Source organism: Microcaecilia unicolor, chromosome 5, assembly GCF_901765095.1.
Source record: "Microcaecilia unicolor chromosome 5, aMicUni1.1, whole genome shotgun sequence".
Classification (NCBI taxonomy): Eukaryota; Metazoa; Chordata; class Amphibia; order Gymnophiona; family Siphonopidae; genus Microcaecilia; species Microcaecilia unicolor.
In genome coordinates, this window is record NC_044035.1 from 95,205,642 (window position 1) to 95,229,480 (window position 23,839).

Sequence of the window (23,839 nt, forward strand, 5' to 3'; positions counted from 1 at the left end):
CTGCTGAGGAATTGCTTTTTTAGTTTATGTGCCAGGAGTCGGGATGGTCTATTTCCAAATTCGAAATGAGTTTGCCTAACTCTCTGTAGGTGTTCTGCTATCTCTGCCAGCTGGAGCTCACGGAGCTCCAACTGGACGGCATGGATGCGCTCCTCGACCTGGGGGGTAGATGAGCCACGTTGACCTTGAGCGGTCAAAGTGCACAGCTCTGTATGTAGTTCTTGGGATCGGTTTCGCCTGCTATCTTATGAGTCCGCAGTCCTATAACCCTCACACGCATTACTGCTTTTAGGCCCTCCCAAAGTATCACAGAATTAACCTCTCAGTTATCATCGAGTTCCAGGGGATCAGCCAAGAGACCATCATCAAATCGCCACTGGTCGCAGGGGGGATAACACATTAAGCTCCATCTCCAGAGTAAGGGGAGCGTGATCAGACCACGTTTTAGGGTGGATCTGTATATCTTTTGTACTTAGCAATAAGTTAGGGGGACCCAACCACATGTGAATACGAGAGTGGAGTGGTGAACTGCAGAGTAGTATGTGTAATTGTGAGTGTGGGGATGCAGCTAGCGCTAAATGCCCAGCAGGTGCCATCTTCCCATAAAACTATAAAGCTTAAGACGACCCTGTCAGGAATATATTACACCCCCTGTGGAGTTATCCAACTGTGGCTGTAGGGTAAGACTGAAATCCCCTCCCATCAATAAAGTGCCCTCTACGTGTTTGGAAAGGAGCCCTGACAGTTCCTCAAAGAAGGCCCCCTGACGCTCATTGGGGGCATATATATTTAGAAGGGACAATACCTCTGTTCCCACCTGTAGGACCACAAGAATATAGTGCCCCCTCTTATTTCGGACTATATGTTTCACCTGCCAAGGGTATTTTCTAGAGAGAGCTATCAGCACCCCATTTTTTATTTCAATGTGACTAGAGGCAAAATAAAGGTGGTAGTATCTACTATGCTTACACAGGTGCTCATGAATTGGGAGTAAATGCGTTTCTTGTGCAAAAGTCACATCTGCATGTAGGCGTCGGATCTCTTTAAATAGAAATTGACGGTTTATTGGTGAATTTAACCCCTTAACATTAAATGTAAGAAAGGTAATATCATTCATGACATATCTTTTACATTAACCAAGTTAGTACACATTGCTAAAACTTGCAATATTATGCTAAACATCTGAGGAGTTGCCACCATTCCAGTAGAGCAATATAAAGTAGAGCGATATAACCCCCCTCCTTTCCCTCCTTCATTTATCTGGCACCTCTCTTTCCCAAACATGAGGGCACCTTAGAAGGAAGTGACTCCCACCTTTCTGTCAGAGCTTCAAACTTTTAATCCACCTGCGGCAGAGTTCCCAGTCCATGGCTCACTGGGACCAGTATTAATGCGTCTTCCAGACTCCGTCAGGAGGCCTATGCCTCTAGTAGGTCTCAGTCCAAATAAATCATGTCCAATATGATCACAGTTTTTTTTCAATCCTTCGCCTTAAAGCTTTCAGATTTTAGAGCAGAGTCTGACTGCTGGTGTTGTAAGTGGCCCCTTCCCGCTGTGACCCTCTGCCAACGCGGGCGAGCCTCTTTTGGTAAGGTTGAGGAACGGTTTGTGCCTTTCTCTTTACCAGCAGCTGCTTCTGGGAATATTCCTGCCACCTCTGCAATCGTCTGAATCTGGTGTAGCTTGCCTTCTTTATAGAATCTCAAGGCAAATGGGTAACCCCATCTATATTGAATTACCTGAGAGCGAAGGAACTATGGGAAGTGTTTGAGTTCTGCCCGTCTTTTCAGCGTAGATGCCGCTAGATTTTGGTATATTTCAATTTGATAACTGTCCCATGTAAAGTCTGCTATCTTGCGGGAGGCTTGCATGATTTTTCTTTTATCTTGAAGTCTGAAAAACAGGCTATCAGGTCACGAGGTTTATTGGATCTTGGGGCCCCCCAAGGACCGGTGCGCTCACTCTATGCGGATTTCTACACCAAATTGTTATTTTCAAAATCGTTTTGTACGTTTATCTATGCAATTCATCTGCAACGTATCCAAATCATAAGGGAGAATGTCTGGGCATTTTGAAGGTGGGATTAGGGACATGCCTTACACTTGGACCTATTACAGCCATAACGCAACAAAACCAAAACGTCTAGGGCGAAAACTTCAACATTTTGATGACCAGATGACCACTGGAGGGATTCAGAGATGACCCCTCCCTACTCCCCCAGTGGTCACTGACCCCCTCCCACCCCCAATGTGGATAAAAATAGTACTCACAAGCCTCTATGACATACTCAGATGTTATAGCCAGGTCCATTAGAGCAGTATGCAGGTCCCTGGAGTAGTCTAGTGGTGGGTGCAGTGCACTGCAGACAGGTGGACTCAGGCCCATATCTCCTGTAACACTTGTGGGAGAACTGTGTGCCCTCCAAAACTCACTAAAAACCCATTGTACCCACATACAGGTGTCCCCTTCACCCATAAGGGCTATTTGTAGTGGTGTAGTGGGTTTTGGAGGGTTCAGCAGACAAGATAAGGGAGCAACGGTAAGATGTGTACCTGGGAGCATTTATATGGGGTCCCACTGCTCTCGTGGGATATCTGGGGGACCAGTCTGCTAAAAATGCTGGCCCCTCTTACATCAAAAAGGGCTTGATTTTGTGCATTTTTAACATGTGTTTTTTTTTTCCAAAATGGCCTAAAAAGATAAATGCACAAAGCACAAAACCTTGTTCGAAATGGTATTTTTTTAAAAAAGGCATTTTTCTTTTTACAAGAATGGGTATTTCCTATTTGGATTTGGTACACTTAGCGCAAAACATCCAAAGTCCAACTTAGACACTATCGAAAATACCCCTCTATATATAAATCTAAGTGATCTGAAAACACACCTCATTGTTTGCTTCAGGAAAGAAGAAAACGGGGTCTCCTAAAGCTGTGCGTTCTGACAAGAAACTAATCTCTTAAAGAATATATGTTTTGTGAAGTTTGTTTAAAAAACACTGCTTCTTAAGATACATCAAAAAGTAAACTCTGATATTTATGCTTCAAAAATTAAGGAAAATGCCAACTCAAAATTTTTCATACTACTATTTAAAAAACAAAATTCCTTCCAAAATCAGTGTAGAAAATGACTAATACATTTTACTAATTCAGATCACTGCTGTGTTTTAAGTTTGAGTGACTTTCAGAAGCCTTATATAACATATATCAACATTGCCTAACAATTTATAAGTATAGATCAGTTTGTTTAAGTAGTCAGGTAGAACAAGAACTGCTTACATGTATAAACAGCAGCATGCAGAGATTTAAAAGGGGCATGCTCTGGGCATGTTCTGGGTGGTTCTTAAAATTATAAAAGCTTGCTATATTTCATAATGGAAATACAAGCAGAAAGCAGCATTACTACCTGTTAGGACTTGCACTTGGTTAGAATCCTGCATAATCCCCTGCTAATTTCTTCTTTGAACCTAGGGTTCGAATGAGTCCTTATATTTCTGGCATTCACAGCCAGCATCATTCTGCAAAACATTTGAGTTTTGGACAGTTCCCTAATCAGTTCTTCTCATATATGTGTGTGTACAAAATCCACTACTGATGTAATGCTACTCATGTAAACCCACTAGTGATAATGCCTTTTTTTTTTTTTTAATGGCTTCTTCTATAAAAATGGGCTTTGTTATTATATGGGGCACCAAATTTGTCTCTCTCGGCAGCACGCTACATACTAGTAAGGGGTTCAGCATTAACTAGCTGGCTTTTGATATTCATTTCCCCATCTGGGCAACCTAAACAAATTATCCTCCCCATCAGGAGAGCCATAAGATGGGCAGCTCTGGAAATCTGAGCCACCATGCCAGCACCATCTCCTATTAAGTTACAGGCCATCTATTATTTTTTTTTATACTAACGGCTCCTTTCGCAAAGCCACACTAGCGATTCATGTGTGGCAACTGCAATGAACCCATAAGAACTGAATGGGTTTTGTCACATTTGCCGCACCCGAATCGCTAGCGTAGCTTTGTAAAAGGAGCCCTAAGTTTTGTTTTTATTTATTTGTGACCATCCCTGGGAAAACATGACTAAAATCTCATGACTTTAGTCATGTTTTCCCAAAGATGGTCACATTTACTTATTATATTACAGTTGGCACTTATAGGCCGCACGTACCCAAATTTACTTCAGTGCAGTTTACAAAGAAATAGGGCAAACCCTAGAGCATACATATGTTACAAACTTCTAAAATAACCAAACTTTTAACAGATATTAGCAAATCAAACCATTCAACTCATCATATATGATTTTTGACTTACAAATGAAACAGCTCTAAAACTTAAATAAGATCAAAGCCATAGATCAGCACAAAGCAAACTTCTTAAATAACCAAGTTTTTAACAACTGTGATCTTGGGCAAGTCACTTAACCCTCTTTGCTTCAAGTACAAAATTAGACTGTGAGCCCTGCAGTGACAGAGAAATGCCTAGTGTACCTGAATGTAACTCACCTTGGGCTACTACTGAAAAAGGTGTGAGCAAAATCCAAATAAATAAATATTTGAAAAAACATATAATTAGATTCATGTTCTTTGGCAGCATGTTCCACCATTTTGCTGCTTGATATGGAACAGTTAAGGAGAATTCTGTCTTATAAATTGTGCACTGAGGTGAAGGAAACAAGCATCAAATGTCTGGAATTGCTAACGCAATTCTTACTAAGTACAGAAATTAAATTTAACATATACTGTGGTACTTGGCCATATAAGATTAAAAAAACAAGCATAACTTAAATTGAACGTGCCTCCATTGGAAGCCAGTGGAGTTTACAAAGAAATGGCCTGCCACTTTCAAATTTAGTAGTTTTACATATCAATCAGGCTGCTGAGTTATGTAATGTCTGTAGTCTACATCGGATTACACATAACATCAAACTTACATAATGTTGCGATAGTCCAGATGTGCCATTATTAGTTTTTATACTACAAGTTGAAATACACTGGATTCAAGACAAGCCATAATACTCCTTAATATCAAATTATTGTGGAAGTTAAGTGTTTTAAAATAAAAAGATCAAGAGAAAAGGTTCTACGTTCTGCAGAGAATCAGACCAAGATTTCAGCGCTTGAGACCAGGCTTATGGTGTGTGTCATCTAATCAAGTAATCTGAATGGCAAAGGTTCTCCGATGTTTTATAAACAAACTGACTTGCCTAATACTGGTTGGTATAAAAAATAATTTTAAATAAAAGCTTAGTCAAAGTACTAACCTGCATCAGTTTGCGTGACAGCTCATTAGTAAGAAATTCCTCTTCTTTCTCATAGTTGACTGCAAGTGTTTCTTTCTCCTTTTGCAAAGCCTGAATCTTCTTAAACAAAGTATTACTGATAAACTCTTCTTCCTGTTCTGCTCTTGCTTGCTGTAAAACACACAAATGAATATATTTATATACATGCAGATGGAGCACATTTGCCCAAAGTATGAATGTCTAAGAGCTGGAGTAAAGGACTAGACTGCAAAATCCTCAAAGCTTGGGGATTTACTCCTATCTGTCATGTGTTCCTCAGACTAGTGGATCCCAAGACTGACACTGATTATCTTGAAAACCTGAATGGCTGCAGGTACTCCAGGACACTGTTTGGGAACTATTCCCTAGGTTTACCACCTTAACCAATTGAGCAACTGATATGATCAAGCTGGATCAGCAGCTCACAGGCAGATTTGGGTAACCTGAGTTAAATTCTGCAACATTTTTTTTTTATTGTAAAATAATATTCTAACCTTTGCTGCATGAGTCAGAATAATCTGATAAACAAGACTGCTTTGTTTTTAGAGCTAACAGTGTTAATAATGTTCATTCAAAGTCAACACTGAATTTAACAGCATTAAGTTTTAGTGCTAAATTAAACAAAAGATAGAAATAAGGGGAATTCCAGTCCAATACCACCAGATACCACAAACGAATCTCAAAAGTTATTCACCAGTATCCTCCTTCCAGGAACCTTACACATTTCATTTGCACAAAGCATTTTCCACCCAAACCAATCTACAACCTGAAATATTTCCATTCTACCTGATCAAAAGCCTTTTCAGCACCTTATAAAATTACTTAAAGCACTGGAATTTTCACTTAGAAACAGAGAAAAATGAAGCCAAATAAAGATATTATGACCTACCCAGTCAGCCCATCCAATCTACTATCCCTTCCTGTTAGATATCCTATCTACTTGTCCCAAGCTCTCTTGAATTCAGACAGTCTGTATCCACCACCACTGGGAGGCCATTCCACAAATTTGCCATCCTTTTTGTGAAGAAGAAATTTCATTAGGTTACTCCTGAGTCTGTCCCCTTTCATCTTTATTCTACACCTCCTCATTCCACAGCCTCCTTTCAATTGAAAGACAACTCCTATGTATATATGCCACAGAGGTATTTAAATGTCTCTATTATATCTCTCCTCTCTCGCCTTTCTACCAAAGTATATGCAATGAGATTTTTAAGTATGTCCCCATATGCTTTATGACCCCTATATCCAGGACCTCTTTATCTCGCGTCACCTCCATCTGCTCGCCATAACAGAAACCTGGCTCTGCCCTGATGACTCTGCTTCAGTCGCAGCCCTGTGCCATGGCGGTTATCTATTTTCACATACTCCTCGCCCTGCTGGCCGTGGGGGCGGTGTTGGACTACTTCTCTCTCCCTCCTCCAGATTTCAACCCCTTCTTCCACCTCAATCTCACTGTTTTTCCTCCTTTGAAGTCCACTCTATCCGCCTTTTCTCTCCTCTGCCTCTTCGAATAGCGGTCATTTATCGTCCCCCTGATAAGTCCCTTTCATCCTTTCTCAGTGACTTTGATGCCTGGCTTGCCTTCTTCCATGATCCTTCCTCCCCCTCTCTCATCCTTGGTGACTTTAATATTCCTGCTAATGATCCTTCCAACTCTTATATTTCCAAGTTACTCGCTTTAACGTCGTCCTTTAATCTCCAACTATGCTCCACCTCCCCCACTCATCAAAATGGTCACTGTCTTGATCTCATCTTCTCCTCCAACTGTTCACCCTCTAGTTTCCTTGCCTCCGATCTTCCCCTCTCTGATCACCATCTTATAACTTTCACACTTAAATCTCCTCCCTCCCAGTCCCGTCCTATCCTATCTAATTTATCTAGGAATCTTCACGACATTGACCCTTCATCTCTATCCTCCCATGTTTCAAACCTCCTCTCTACTGTGGCACCATCCACGTCTGTCAACGAGGCTGTTTCTTCTTACAACAATACTCTATCCTCTGCCTTAGACACTCTTGCACCTTTGATGACCCGCCCTGTAAGGCGTACAAAACCCCAACCTTGGCTGACTTCTAATATCCGCTACCTACGTTCCTGTACCCGCTCCACCGAACGCCTCTGGCGGAAATCTCGGGCCCTTGCTGATTTCTTACACTTTAAGTTCATGCTGACCTCCTTCCAATCTGCTCTTTTACGTGCCAAACAGGATTATTATATCCAACTGACCAACTCTCTTGGCTCTAATCCTCGACTTCTCTTCACCACATTGAACTCTCTCCTCAAGGTGCCCCCTCCCCCAACTCCCCCTTCACTATCTCCTCAGACCCTTGCTGAATTCTTTCACAACAAGGTTCAAAAGATAAACCTTGCTTTCTCTACCTCACCAGCTCTCCCTCCACTAGTCCGTTCCCCTCTCTCTCCTTCCCCTCATTCCCTTTCCTCCTTTCCTGAAGTTACTATTGAGGAAACTACACTTCTCCTTTCTTCCTCAAAATGTACCACCTGTTCCTCTGATCCCATTCCCACCCACCTTCTTAATGCCATCTCTCCTACTCTTATTCCTTTTATCTGTCACATTCTCAACCTCTCACTTTCCACTGCGACTGTCCCTGCTGCCTTTAAACATGCTGTGGTCACACCTCTCCTTAAGAAGCCTTCACTTGACCCTACTTGTCCCTCTAATTACCGACCCATCTCCCTCCTTCCTTTTCTCTCCAAATTACTTGAGCGTGCTGTTCACCGCCGCTGCCTTGATTTTCTCTCCTCACATGCTATTCTTGACCCATTACAATCTGGTTTTCGCCCTCTCCACTCAACCGAAACTGCGCTTACTAAAGTCTCCAATGACCTATTACTGGCTAAATCCAGAGGTCAATATTCCATCCTCATTCTTCTTGATCTTTCCGCTGCTTTTGACACTGTCGATCACAGCATACTTCTCGATACCCTGTCCTCACTTGGATTCCAGGGCTCTGTCCTTTCCTGGTTCTCTTCCTACCTCTCCCTCCGCACCTTTAGTGTTCACTCTGGTGGATCCTCTTCTACTTCTATCCCTCTGCCTGTCGGCGTACCCCAGGGTTCTGTTCTTGGTCCCCTCCTCTTTTCTATCTACACTTCTTCCCTTGGTTCATTAATCTCATCCCATGGCTTTTCCTACCACCTCTATGCTGATGACTCCCAAATCTACCTTTCTACCCCTGATATCTCACCTTGCATCCAAACCAAAGTTTCAGCGTGCTTGTCTGACATTGCTGCCTGGATGTCTCAACGCCACCTGAAATTAAATATGACCAAAACCGAGCTTCTCATTTTCCCCCCCCAAACCCACCTCCCCCCTCCCCCCATTTTCTATTTCTGTTGATGGCTCTCTCATTCTCCCTGTCTCCTCAGCTCGAAACCTTGGGGTCATCTTTGACTCTTCTCTCTCCTTCTCTGCTCATATCCAGCAGACCGCCAAGACCTGTCGTTTCTTTCTTTACAACATCCGTAAAATCCGCCCCTTTCTTTCCGAGCACTCTACCAAAACCCTCATCCACACCCTTGTCACCTCTCGTTTAGACTACTGCAATCTGCTTCTTGCTGGCCTCCCACTTAGTCACCTCTCCCCTCTCCAGTCAGTTCAAAACTCTGCTGCCCGTCTCATCTTCCGCCAGGGTCGCTTTACTCATACTACCCCTCTCCTCAAGACCCTTCACTGGCTCCCTATCCGTTTTCGCATCCTGTTCAAACTTCTTCTACTAACCTATAAATGTACTCACTCTGCTGCTCCCCAGTATCTCTCCACACTCGTCCTTCCCTACACCCCTTCCCGTGCACTCCGCTCCATGGATAAATCCTTCTTATCTGTTCCCTTCTCCACTACTGCCAACTCCAGACTTCGCGCCTTCTGTCTCGCTGCACCCTACGCCTGGAATAAACTTCCTGAGCCCCTACGTCTTGCCCCATCCTTGGCCACCTTTAAATCTAGACTGAAAACCCACCTCTTTGACATTGCTTTTGACTCGTAACCACTTGTAACCACTCGCCTCCACCTACCCCCTCCTCTCTTCCTTCCCGTTCACATTAATTGATTTGATTTGCTTACTTTATTTATTTTTTGTCTATTAGATTGTAAGCTCTTTGAGCAGGGACTGTCTTTCTTCTATGCTTGTACAGCGCTGCGTATGCCTTGTAGCGCTATAGAAATGCTAAATAGTAGTAGTAGTAGTAATGATGGAAGACTACAGACCATTTTAGTGGCCACCCAGAAAGTCCAGGAGTATCAATTTGAAAGCGTCCTCAAAATGTCCAATGCTGAACAAGACAGTCCACATGTATGAAGGAATTATAGATGAAAAGCAAAATCCTTCAAAACTGATTCTTCCCGGACATGAAATGAAGAAAAAAAAAAAAAAAAACCACAAGTGGTTGAACTAACCTCCAAAGTCTCCATGCAAACAGCAGCACTCCAAAATCAGACTGGCAACTATAAATTTACCCCACTCATCTTACTGCAAACTTCAACCATATAACATTCACCAGAGTGTCTCATGTCATCTATAGGAGGCAACACTTCAAGACCTTGCAATTACACATTTAGGTTTATGTGACTTTATATACCACCTAATTTGAGAACAAGTCTCTGAAGCAGTGGACATATTCGATCATATTTCCCTGCCTTATAGGCTAGTCGCACGGCCATGTTTTGTAGTGACTGTAAACGCTTCAGGTTTACATGAGTTATTCCTGCAAAGACCACAATATAGTAGTCAATTCTGGAAATTACAAGGGCAAGAATTAGTGTGTGCAGGGCTTCAAATGAAAGAATATTTTACCGCTTGAACTGAAGAGAAAAAACAAACAGATTTTACTATCATTGATACATGCTGAGCAAAGGTTAAATGTGAGCCTATAATCACTCCTAAATATTTGAAAAAGATGGAACCATTGGAACTGGTAGGCCAAATAAAATAGGGGTAAGTTAAGGAACAGAACTATGTCCTGTAAGCCAACAGGCTCTGGTCTTAGATGGATTTAACACACAAGCCTGTGGTTGCTGAGCCATGTTTACTAATGTCAACATGAAAAACAAATCATATCACTCCATCACAGGGTTTCCTCAAGACATATATACTGACACTACAAATAAAAAACAATATTTATTAAAAATAAAGTCAAAGACATCTTTTAAAAGTTTAAATGATAGATAATGCTAACCCCATATGAATCCAAAGTTCAATCCCTACAACAAATCCCCAAAACTCAGGAGGTCAAAAGCCACATTTTCAACAGCTTCATCTACTACCTGAATAAGAAATAGACAAGGCTCTAATGCACCAAAGCCTTATACCCCTCTAACTCGAATGATCCAACCAGCATTGTAACCACTCCATCAAACTAAAAGACAACCAATCATCACCATAAATCGGTCATAAGACCAACCCTTTTATTTCACTGCGAAACAAGCAGAGAGGTGCTAATTTGTTCAATATGCTTGGTTTATTATCCACTAAATGCTCCGTGGGTGAATACTCTTTGCTATTGGCTATTTTGTCTACCCTCCCTGTGGATCTGTCATTTGTTTATATTAGGGGATTTTAATATTCCATTGGCTCCGTGTGTTATGTCATCTCATGTGTTTGATGCTCTTACAGCATCATCTTTACCGCAATTTGTGGATCAGGCCAGGCACCGGGCAGGCCGTATTTTGGATTTGCTTTTTATGCCAACAAGATAGTTGTCTGATGTTTCTGTGGACATCCTACCAGTGGTATGTTCGGACCACTCTAATAATGTTCATATTGTCATTTGCTAAGTCAATGTTTCAGACTATTAATTCTGTGAAAACTAAGACTGCTCAGTCTTGGGTGGATCCAAATCTTATGGATTTGGAGGAACATTTCTGTCCTTCAGGTTGAGGACACGGTAGGGCACTGGGATGCTACGCTAAATTCTGCATTGGATCTGATTGCCCCTAAAAGGACTCTTATGCTAAAAATTTTGAGAAGCAGGCACCTTGGCTCTCTTGTGAACTAAGGCAGGCACGCCGTGAACTTCGACACACTGAAAGGGAGTAGAGAAGATCTAAAGATACTGATATGAAGGAATTGCTCATTTAAAGAGCACAGTATTATCAAAACCAGATAGCAGAATCTTTAAAATATCCAAAGAAGGTATATTCAGTTGAACGCTCCTTGACCCAAGAACAAAGGTCTGCACAGGTCAGTTCCTTGTTTCCCCCCCCCCCCCCCCCATGACCTTGCAGATTATTTTGGTAAAAAAATTAGAAACATTAATACGTTCTCTAGTCCTGGGTCATCAGAGGAATCATTGATTTTTTGAGGATGCTTGGGATGAATTTTCTGCAGTTAGTCACTCGTGTTTGTGAAAATGTCATGCCATCCCACTGGGTCGATAGCTGATGTTTGCTCCCACAAATTTGTGGAGGGGGAATGGAAATTTTTGTTGTTCCCCTCTTGACTACTATTGTCAATAGTCATTTTCCTCATGGAGTTGAAAATTACTACAGTACATCCAGTGGGAAGAACCCTACCCTGGAATGTGATGTGTTTTAACTTTCACCCAATTTCCACACTACTAGTTTTCACTAAAGTAGTAGAACAATCTGTTTATTTTCAATTTGACAATTTTTTGTCAAATAATTGTTAGACCCATTTCAGTATGTCACAGCACTGAGGAACTGGTGGCAGCAGATTTGGATGAAGTGTGTCTTGGGTTGGATTGATGCACTAAATACGTTTTTTTTTTTTTTGTTTTTGGACTTTTCTGCAGCAATTGATATGCTTGATCATCAAATTTTGTTGAGATATCTGCATGCGTGTGACCTTGCAGGCAACATATTGAAATGTTTACTCCTTTGAGCAATAGGAAGCAAGTTGTGCAGATGAGGGAGACTTAACTGTGCATTCATTGGACACTGATATCTGCTCCCATTGTGCCATCTGTTTCATTCTTTTGATGTTTCATACCAAGTTTATGTGGATGATGTCCAATATTGTTTCCCGCTGACAGCTTCTGTTCCCAATGCTATACTAGGTTGGTTAGCAAATAATCGATTAATGTTGAACATTGCCAAAACTGAATTGATGTGTGTTGTTGATTCAACTATGACATTGCCTAGAGTGTGTTTCTTTTGTCAGAGATTCTTGTGAAAGTTTCTAGTCAGGTACAGAGTCTGGGAATATTCCTGGACTCCCACCAGTCTTTTAAATCACAAGTTCAGTTGGCAATTCTAAATTCCTATTTTAAGTTACGTTTGTTAAGTAAATTGTAACATTTGTTGCATAGAGATAACTTTGCAAGTAATGATATGGAGCGATTGGATTATTGCAACATCATTTATCTGTATTTGTCAGCTTCTTGTGACCATTCACTGCAAATTACACAGAACTCTGTGGTCAGTTTCTTGTACGGTTTGATAAAGTTAAAACATGTTACAACTTATCTAAAGTGACTGCGGTGGTTGCCTGCCACTCACCGCATTAAATTTAAATTGTTGTTTACCAGGATTCTTTTCATTTACAAAATGATGTACAGTAGTATGTGCCACCACAGCCTCTGCAGTCAGCAATGGCTTGTGACCTTGTGGTGCCTGCTTTGCAACCACTGCGATTGGAACAAACCAGAAGAGAGTCTTCTGCCACCAGACCGCATGAATGGAATAGATTACCTTTGAGAATAAAACAGCAAACACATTTAGCTGCACTTAAGCATCAGTTGAAGGACCAATTGATTTGCTTAGGTTATGTACCTAATGAGATGGGACTGCCTTGATTTTGTTTTGGACTTTTGTGGGACATTCATTTGCCCTGATTATGCCTGGGGGTTTTGGGTTTTGAATTGTTCTGTTTTGATATTGTGATATTTGTGCATTGTTATTTTTATGCATGTTTTATTATCCTCTGTCCTGGATAAGGGCAGGTTATAAATAAACCTAAATCTAATACCCATTTCAACAAAAAAAAAAACAAAAAAACAGATATTTAAAAGAACACAATCTATCTTGTGATTCAAACCCAAAGGGGGAAATATATTCAAATTAAAAATCTAGCACTGTTCTTTACAGAGCAAGTTGTTTTCCTTATCACTCTCCTATAGGCCCTGAGGCACCAAACAATTCTTGCAAATTTAGGCGGTCTCAATAGCCACCTTGATCCACCTCACAATGGATGCTTTCAAGGCAGCCTGGCTCCTCCTAGGGCCATGAAAATCATTAGTCTCCTTCAGGAACTGTAGAAGCATCCTCTGGACATTCAGCTTGTGGAGCCTCCTGTCCACTGGAACAGAGCTCTCCTCCACAAAGGAGGGCAAGCAAACATCCTGAGAAAGAAAATTATAAACCGCTTAGATCTAGGCAGTATATAAATACTGAAAATAAATAAAATTTCTAATTCACATGGAATAGAGAAACTACCTTAGGGAGAAAGGGAGGGACTGTACAAAGAGAAATTTATTTTCAATATTAAGAATATACATTTGCAAGTATACCTTATAATAGATAACATGCCCAGAAGGAAAGAATACAATAAACTACTAAAACTTTTCAGACAAAATAAGGACCTTCCTGAAAGAAAATATGGGGAATCCCAGAAAGCTTTCAAAGAAAAAATAATTTACCCAAGAAAACCTACAAAACAATAGTCAAAATCTGAATACGCTACAAACAGCCTTTGTCTGGCATCATTTGACTACCCCCCCCCCCCCCCCCAGGTTAAGCTCTAGAGTCCAGAATAACTGTTCTGGGTCATAAAAGACATATATATATTGTTATAGAAAAACACATATTTACAAGGAAATTAAATTAGAAAATTAATGCCCAAAGTCCTCTAAATGCAAAAAATCTTTACATTCCCTCTGTGTTACCTTCCACAGGTCACGAAACTAATATCTATTTGCCCCCCAAAAAACAACATCTCTATACCGGAAATACAATTTCAATACCCAGTTTCAGTCAAACTCTGGGGCAAAGGCAACCACCAAAGTAGAGCACAATACATCTCCTTCTCCCAAAATTTTCAGCTTCCAAAAAAAAAAAAAAAAAAAAAAAAGCGGTGATATTTTAAGCTAACCTCGATATTAACTGATAATCTCTGGATTCTTCCTTGTTCCTCTTCACTTTCCCATTATTTCTCAGTTAATATGCCCTCAACACTGGGGCATACTGTCCATACATATCTTTAATACTTCAGTTAGGCATTTCCTTAACATTAGTTCAGGCGACACTGCTGTTTACATTGGAAAGTTAAGACAACATAAATTGAATCTTCTATTCTGATTATCCAACATTTCCAATTTCCTTTGGATCTCAATCTTATCCTTAACAATAGCAACTACATTTCTGAAGATCTTTAACTCTTGCTGACAAATCATCTTGGTTTCTTGGGAAGTCAAAATGTTGTGCCTGAAACTTGAAATCCTGGGTTACAACCAAAATGTGCTCAATTCTCAATGAAAGTGACTTTTCCATGGCACTAACAGCTAGCCAAAGGAAGTCCAAAGTGACTACCTCTGGTTTCTCTATGGGAAGGGTAGCACGCCTACCTTTTTCTTCAGAGTCTGTAATCACAGCATCCACATGACCAGAGCCTTTTCCTTCAAGATGTACCAATAATGCAGCTTCTGTATTTGTTTATTAGGACTTATTTACCGCCTTTTTGAAAGAATTCACCAAACGTGATGTACAGCATCCGACTCAAATCCTGGACTAACTGGGCTGTTTTCACCGCTGAGCTGCAAAGGCTGCCTGCGCTGAGTGATGTCTCCAGGCTCAATTCAGCAGGAGCAGACAAGGCACAATGCCAATCCCAGACCCACTGAATGAAACTGTCCAAAGTGGCCTGGGTCTGGGGAGGGACCTCATGATGCTGGGAGGAAAAACTTGAGTTTTCTCTTTCCTTTTCCTATCACCAAATCAAGCGATAACCACGTAATAGAAGACAAGGTAACATCAGCTCCTTCAGCAGCCGGTTAGTTCGGCACCATCTTGGAATCCCATAATAACGTATGTTTCATTGTGTTTCTTGTTTTAAAGGTACTTTTTAAGAACTGGAATGCTTACCAGAATTATTTGGGACTATATGTTTGCAGGTGGAGGAAGACTTTAGCCATTATCCCGCACATTCTATATATCATGCCTAGTGTTCCGCGCTGAAATCCAAGCATATTCTATAACACACGTAACTTAATTGGCTTAACAAGCTAATCAGCATTGGTAACAGCACAAGCAATAATGAGCACTAATTGACAATTAGAATTTACACGCACAACTCACTAAGTGTATTCTATAACACAGAGTGCCTAAAATTGTAATGCGGCAGCCAAAAAGGGGTGTGGTTATGGGTGGGGAAATGGGCAATTTATGGGCATTCCAAAATTTACGCACACTGTTCTACAACATACCCCTCTGCACCTAAACCTACACACTGGTATTTATGCCTTTTCCTTGGTGTAAATGGATGCGTATAGTTCTAGATGCTGGGATATCAACTAAGCGTGTTCTATATACCGCGCCTATATCTAGGCTCCACTTATAGAATACGATTTGGCAGAAATTTGTTCCAGGCACATTATATAGAATCTGGCCCTGTTTTTCTCTATGAAACACTACATCTTTCTGCAATTTTTAATGCATATTACCATCTGCAGGTTTTTTGGGGGTGTGGGGTGGGGGCACAGAAAAAATACTGACGGAAAGTGTGTGTATTCTAGCACCACTTTTGGCAGAAATAATGGCTTACAAAGGTTTCCCATAGCCAAAAGTCATTCTGTTCATCCTATTAAAGTTTTCCCTTACTCCTACTACTACTCCTCCTCCTTCCAGAACTCTTTTAGCCAAGAAATATTCTTAGGTCACCTTGCATATACTGCATATTTGAGATCTTTCCACATGTTTTTAATACAATTTAGGTCTGAGGTTCATTCCAAAATCATTCATTCGTTTACTGATGCTTGTTATCCCACCCCTCATTCATCATAAAAGCAGATCATAAATCATACTATAAACTATCAGTGCCTCTTTTTTTTTTTTTTATAATTTTCAGTTGTGTCCAGGTCAATGTGTTGCTGATATCCATCCTCTTCAGCTTCAATTTCTTCAGAGTGGGCCATTATTCTTTATTTGCACTTATTATACTGCTTTAGCTGGCGCATAGAACATTAGCCTCTAGAATATGTTCATCTTTAGCTGATTCTATTCTTCCTTCTACCCACCCAATATGTCCTGTGCTACTGGCTGCCACACAACCTCAAAGCGTTAGATTCACCCCCATGCTTAACAGATGGCAAGGTGTTTTCTTCAATTGTTTCATCCTTTTTATTGTCCCAAAGTTACCTTGTGTGGTTGTAGTTAATTCCAGTTTTCATTTCATAAATGGTAAAATTATGTATCATACCTGATAATTTTCTTTCCATTAATCATAGCTGATCAATCCATAGACTGGTGGGTTGTGTCCATCTACCAGCAGGTGGAGATAGAGAGCAAACTTTGCCTCCCTATATGTGGTCATGTGCTGCCGGAAACTCCTCAGTATGTCGATATCAAAGCTCCATCCGCAGGACTCAGCACTTAGAGAATTACACCCACGAAGGGACACTCTGCCCAGCTCACCACCGCCGAAACGGGGAAGGGGAATTAACCCAGCTCATCCCCACACAAGTGGGGGAGGGGAATCCGTCCAGCTCATCCCCGCGGAGCGGGGGAGGGACACCACACCCGCCGATGCGGGGGGATCTGGCTTATCCTGCAACCGCAACCGCGGGAGGAGCTGACTGACCCTAACACCGCCGAAGCGGGAGGGGTACAAAGCTGCCCTACAGCCGCACGAAGCGGGAGGGAGTGCCGGCAGAATTTAAATCTCAATCCAGCCCCGTAAAACGGAGGGGAGAGGAATGCAGCAGCTCACTGTAACACAAACTCGTCTCAACTCTTGAAGAATCCAAGTGAAAAAACTTGAACACGAAGTCTTTCTGAAGTAACTGAAGACTAAACTTGAACCTGAAATGCAACCAGAATAAAAACAGTACAGATATCTGGGAGGGGCTATGGATTGATCAGCTATGATTAATGGAAAGAAAATTATCAGGTATGATACATAATTTTACCTTCCATATCATCAAGCTGATCAATCCATAGACTGGTGGGATGTACCGAAGCAGTACTCACCCAGGGCGGGACATTGAAATCCCTGACCTCAACACTGAAGCTCCAAACCGGCCCTCCGCCCGTGCAGCCACAGTCAAGCGGTAATGCTTGGAGAATGTATGAGCCGAAGCCCAAGTTGCCGCCTTGCATATCTCTTCCAAGGAGACGGACCCGGCCTCTGCCATCGAGGCCGCCTGAGCTCTAGTGGAGTGAGCCTTCAGCTGGATAGGCGGCACCTTCCCCGCGGCCACATAAGCCGCTGCAATGGCTTCCTTGACCCATCTTGCCACTGTAGGCTTAGCAGCCTGCAGACCCTTACGAGGACCTGCAAACAGGACAAACAGATGATCCGATTTCCGGAACTCATTGGTCACTTCCAAGTATCTGATGATGACTCGTCTCACATCCAGATATTTAAGAGCAGAGTACTCCTCTGGGTAGTCCTCCCTACGAAAGGAAGGGAGACAGAGCTGCTGATTCACATGGAAGCGAGAAACAATCTTGGGCAGGAAGGAAGGCACTGTGCGAATAGTCACTCCTGCCTCAGTGAACTGCAGAAAGGGCTCTCGACATGAGAGTGCCTGGAGCTCGGAAACTCTTCTGGCTGAAGTGATAGCCACCAAAAAGACTGCTTTCAACGTCAGGTCTTTCAGAGATGCCCTAGACAAGGGTTCAAAAGGCGGCTTCTGCAATGCTCTTAGCACCAGGTTGAGATTCCACGCAGGCACCACTGAGTGCAGAGGAGGGCGCAGGTGATTAACTCCCTTGAGAAAGCGCACCACATCTGGCTGCGAAGCCAGGGAAGCACCCTTCAGGTGGCCCCTGAAGCAAGCCAGAGCCGCTACCTGGACTTTAAGGGAACTGAGCGACAGGCCTTTCTCCAGACCTTCTTGCAGGAACGCCAACACTGAAGAAATTGGAGCAGTGAAGGGAGAAAGTGAGCCTGCTTCACACCACGCTGCAAATATACGCCAAACCCTGGCGTAAGCAGTAGAAGTAGAGCGCTTCCTCGCTCTCAGCATAGTGGTGATGACCTTGTCTGAGAAGCCCTTCTTTCTCAGACGCTGCCGCTCAATAGCCAGGCCGTAAGACCAAAGGGGGAGGGATCCTCCATCACCACGGGACCCTGATGTAACAGGCCCTGCTCCACTGGCAGCCGCAGAGGATCGTCGACTGAGAGCCTGATCAAGTCCGCATACCAGGGACGTCTGGGCTAATCCGGACCCACCAGGATTACCCTGCCGGGATGCTTTGCCACCCAGTCTAGCACCCTGCCCAACATGGGCCAGGGCGGGAACACATAGAGAAGCTCTTGAGTCGGCCACTGTTGGAGAAGAGCATCTACTCCCAGGGATCGAGGGTCCCGTCCTCTGCTGAAAAAGCGCGGCACTTGGCAATTGGCCGATGACGCCATCAGATCTAGGCTCGGCTGGCCCCAGCGCTTCGTGATGTCCAAGAACGCCTGAGCAGATAGCTGCCACTCTCCGGGCTCCAAGGTATGGCGACTGAGAAAGTCCGCCTTGACATTCATGACTCCGGCAATGTGGGCCGCTGACAGCTGCTCCAGGTTCGCTTCTGCCCACTGGCATAGATTCATAGCCTCCTTGGCTAGAGGGGCGCTCTTGGTACCTCCCTGACGGTTGACATAGGCCACAGCCGTGGCATTGTCCGACAGGACCCGTACCGGCTTCAACACCAGTACCGGGATGAACTCCAAAAGCGCCAACCGAATGGCTCTGAGTTCCAGGAGGTTGATAGACCACTTTGCCTCTGCAGGAGACCAGAGCCCCTGCGCTGTCCTTCCCAAGCAGTGGGCTCCCCAGCCCGACAAAGAGGCGTCCGTCGTGACGACAATCCACTCCGGGGTCACCAGAGGCATTCCCGCAGACAACTTGTCTGTCTGCATCCACCAGCTCAGCGCCTTGCGCACTGCTGGGTCCAAGGGAAGGCGCACAGCATAATCCTCCGACATCGGAGTCCAGCGCTGCAGCAGAGATTGTTGTAGTGGTCTCATATGAGCCCTGGCCCAGGGCACTACTTCCATCGTGGCCGTCATAGAGCCCAACAGCTGCACATAGTCCCAAGCCCGAAGAGGAGAGGCTACTAGGAACTGGTCCACCTGAGCCTGAAGCTTGACAATCCGATTGTCTGGCAGGAACACTCTGCCCACTTGGGTGTCGAATCGAACTCCTAGATACTCCAGGGACTGAGTCGGGCGCAGCTGGCTTTTCTCCCAGTTGATGATCCATCCCAGGGAGCTCAAAAGAGCAACTACCCGGTCCACAGCTTTGCCGCACTCTGCATAAGAGGGGGCTCGGATCAACCAGTCGTCCAGATAAGGATGGACTTGTACTCCTTCCTTTCGCAGGAAGGCCGCGATGACCTCCATTACTTTGGAAAAGGTCCGCGGAGCAGTAGCCAACCCGAACGGGAGAGCTCTGAACTGGAAGTGTCGGCCCAGGACTGCAAAACGCAGAAAGTGTTGATGAGGAGGCCAGATGGGAATATGCAAGTATGCTTCCTTGATGTCCAAGGATGCCAGGTACTCCCCTGCCTTCACTGCCGCTATAACAGAGCGGAGAGTCTCCATGCAAAAGTGCCGCACTTTCAAGGCCCGATTGACCCCTTTGAGGTCGAGGATAGGCCGGACAGAACCTCCTTTCTTTAGTACCACAAAGTAAATGGAGTAACGCCCCTTGCCAAGCTGACTTTCTGGCACCGGAACGACCGCACCCAGGCGGATCAGATTGTCCAAAGTCTGCTGCACTGCCACAGCTTTGACCGGAGACTTGCAGGGAGAGAGTACAAACCCGTCTCTTAAGGGTCGGCAGAACTCTAGCTTGTAGCCGTCTCTGATGACTTCCAGCACCCAAGCGTCTGAAGTTATTGTGGTCCACTCGCCCAGAAACGAGGACAGCCGTCCTCCAATCTGCACTGGGGCGTGGACCAAGGCCCCGTCATTGGGTACGAGACCCTGGGGGAGGACCGGAGGGAGCACCTCCGGGACGGCGGTCTCTGCGAAAGGAATGCTGCTTGGGGGAGAAATTCCTCTTAAAGGAAGAGGGGGCAGAGGAACCCGACCTGCCCGGGCGGTACCGACGGGCTTCCTGAAACCGTCCTCTGGAGGTACCGGGACGAGTACTAGCCCGAGCCCTGACCTCTGGTAACTTCTTGCCCTTAGACGTGCCGAGATCGGTCACGATTTTGTCCAGCTCGACCCCAAAGAGCAGCTTGCCTTTAAAAGGCAATCTAGCCAGGCGGGATTTAGAGGCGTGGTCAGCAGACCAATGTTTCAGCCAAAGCCACCGCCGCGCAGAGATTGTCTGAGCCATGCCTTTAGCTGAGGCCCTCAAGACATCATACAGCAAGTCTGCCAAATAGGCTAAGCCCGATTCCAGGGCCGGCCAATCAGCCCTCAAGGAATGATCCGAGGGGGAAGCCCGCTGCACCATAGTCAGGCACGCCCTGGCCACATAGGAGCCGCAAACTGAGGCCTGCAAACTTAAAGCAGCCGCCTCAAAGGACGACCTTAAGGCCGCCTCCAATCTTCTGTCTTGGGCGTCCTTTAGGGCCGTGCCACCTTCCACCGGCTACGCCGTTTTCTTAGTCACCGCAGTGATTAAAGAATCCACGGTAGGCCACAGATAGGCCTCACGTTCACTTTCAGTCAAAGGATAGAGGCGGGACATAGCCCTAGCCACTTTAAGGCTCGCTTCAGGGACATCCCATTGAGCCGAAATTAAGGTGTGCATGGCATCATGCACGTGGAAGGTTCTAGGCGGGCGCTTCGTCCCCAGCATAATGGTAGAGCCAACAGGGGCTGAGGGAGAGACGTCCTCCGGAGAGGAAATCTTCAAAGTGTCCATGGCCTGTATCAACAGGTTGGGCAAATCCTCTGAGCTAAAAAGCCGCGCTGCAGAGGGGTCATCCGCTCCATCCGAGCGGGGATCCGTCTCCTCCAAGGACTCCGCAAAGGACCGTTGGGAGAACTCAGATACGCTGCCCTCATCTACATCGGAGGAGACAAAGTCCTCCAAGGCCTGGGAATCAACCTGAGGGCGTTTACCTCTGGGAACCTCAACCTCTTTACCAGACGAGGGAGCAGGGGCAGCGTTTTGCATAAGGAAGGCCTGATGCAGCAGCAAAACAAACTCGGGGGAGAAACCCCCCAGACTGTGCACTTCCGCAGCCTGGGCTACAGCCCTAGACGCACCCTCAACCGGCGCTCGCAAGAGCGGGGGAGAGACATGCTGCGCATCCAAAATGGCGTCCGGTGCGACACTCCGCGAAGGATCCGCGCGGGAAGAACGGCGCTTAACTTTAGCCGCTTTTGTGCCGTCGCCCAAATTAAGGGCGTTCATGGCATTAATGTCTCCAACCTCAAGGGCGGCCCAAGAAGAAGCCGTCCGAGCCGCGTGGCCGGCCAAGATGGCGGAGGCGAGGAGCGGGGGATGGGCGTTTATGGCGGGAAAAACCGCCACGCCGGAGGAAGGACCGGGACATTCAACGGTCACGAAACTGTCACCCAACAAGGGCGAATCAGGCTTTAAGACCCCCGCATCCCCTCTAGAAGCGCTCAAGCGATCCGGGGAGCGACTCTTTGCGCCCTCGCCCTCCGACGCCATATGCCACGAGGAGAAGAATCGGGGAACCTCCTGCCCGCTATAAAAAGGTAAAAATTACCTGCTTGCCGCTCCGAGCTGTAACGACCTGGTGTCCCAGTGAGTAGCTGCAATAAACGTTTAAATAAACGCCTTTAAGGACGTTCAAAATTTTTTTTTTTAACGGAGCCAGCGGGAGGGGGGAGAAAAGGAGGGACCTGGCACCACCAGGTTTGCACTTGCTCAAAAGAGCCCTCAACCCCAGGCACTCAACAAAACCTAAGAATTAGGCTTGGAGGCCTAGCCAGAGCTGCTGCTGTGTGTGACCACCACCTGCTGAGATAGAGAACATACGGAGGAGTTTCCGGCAGCACATGACCACATATAGGGAGGCAAAGTTTGCTCTCTATCTCCACCTGCTGGTAGATGGACACAACCCACCAGTCTATGGATTGATCAGCTTGATGATATGGAACCCAAATTTAAGGCTTATCAAGGATTTCTTTTCCATATTGCAGATGACAATTTTTGGGAAGAGGTCTTAAGAAGAAAACCTTTTTCTATAAAAAAAAAAAAAAAAACACTCCCCCATGCAGATCACTGTTGTGTAAGCAATGCTGTGGATCACTTCCCAGAGCCAGCAAAATGTTTCAGCATGTTACTTAAATAGGTTCTATTTTCCAGATCTAAGTAGTTTCTGGGTGGTTCTACCAGGGATTTTCCTGGTCTTTCAGATCCTGTACTGGCTAAGCTTGATGTAAGTTCCATTTCTTAATATTTCTGAGTTGAGATATTTTTCTATAGCCTTCATCTGCTTTGTAAAGCATGAAATAACTTCAGGGCCCTTTAACAGGCTACAGCGCAATCCCATTAAGAGGTTTTGTGGTAGTTTGGCCGTTTCCATGCGTTATTAGATTTTTCAGAATTGTTATATTAGAAGACGTAATTTGAGACAAAAATGCTGACTAATCTTACTAAACCCCCTGTATACTAAGCCACGCTATCAGCTGTCAAGCGCTAATGCCAACACAGCCCATTCACATTGAATGGACTGTGTCGGCATTGCCACACACTTCAGTAAATGGGGGGTAAGTCATGGGGGGAGGTGGGACTTACAGCCATTACAGCTATGAAGAACCACATAGGTCAAGTAGTTAATAAGTAATCTGACTTGCAGCAAGTATTTACTCAGTTCTATAGAGTCTTTAATCATCTGATGTTAGCTGCTCTCAGGGGGACCTCGACTCTTGGCTCGCCAAAATATCTTTGGCAAGCCTATCTCCATCAGAGAAATTAGGGCTGAATAGCCAAATAACAGGGGAGGAAATTCAGCAGGTTATATCCCATCATATCATAGGACCCTTAGAGGCATACTATACTCACGCTGTCTCACTCGAATCATGCTTTAATTACGAGGTTACCAAAACCTGGAAAGGATCCATTACTACCAGTCATATTTATTTATTAGGATTTATTCACCATCTTTTTGAAGAAATTTACTCAAGGAGGTATACAGTAAGAATAGATCAAACATGAGCAATAGGCAATTACAGCAGTAAAAATATTCAAACAATAAAAAGCAATATCAACACAATATGTAATAGAACATTTTAATTGATAGTGAAGAGTAAACCAAAGATGGAACATATAGACAGATAAAGTAAGGTGACTAATAAAGAAAGTTGCAAATGACGTCAGAGAGATGGTTAAATATTATCTCTGCTAGGGTAGGAGTGGATAAACATGTCCTGCTGCAGTATGTGCAGCACGTGTCACTCCTCGTGTGTGTGAGACTAACAAGTTAGTCATTTCTTCCATTAAAGTCC

At 44.4% G+C, this 23,839-nt stretch overlaps 1 protein-coding gene across 1 annotated transcript in view; it reads right to left on the reverse strand.

The window, feature by feature from the left end:
- CCDC6 (coiled-coil domain containing 6) overlaps positions 1 to 23,839 on the reverse strand; it is a 161,699-nt gene that overhangs the window by 104,517 nt on the left and 33,343 nt on the right. Inside the window, exon 2 of the mRNA XM_030203109.1 lies at positions 5,256 to 5,405. Coding sequence (XP_030058969.1) covers positions 5,256 to 5,405 — 150 coding nt within the window. The remainder of the gene's footprint in view (positions 1 to 5,255; positions 5,406 to 23,839) is intronic.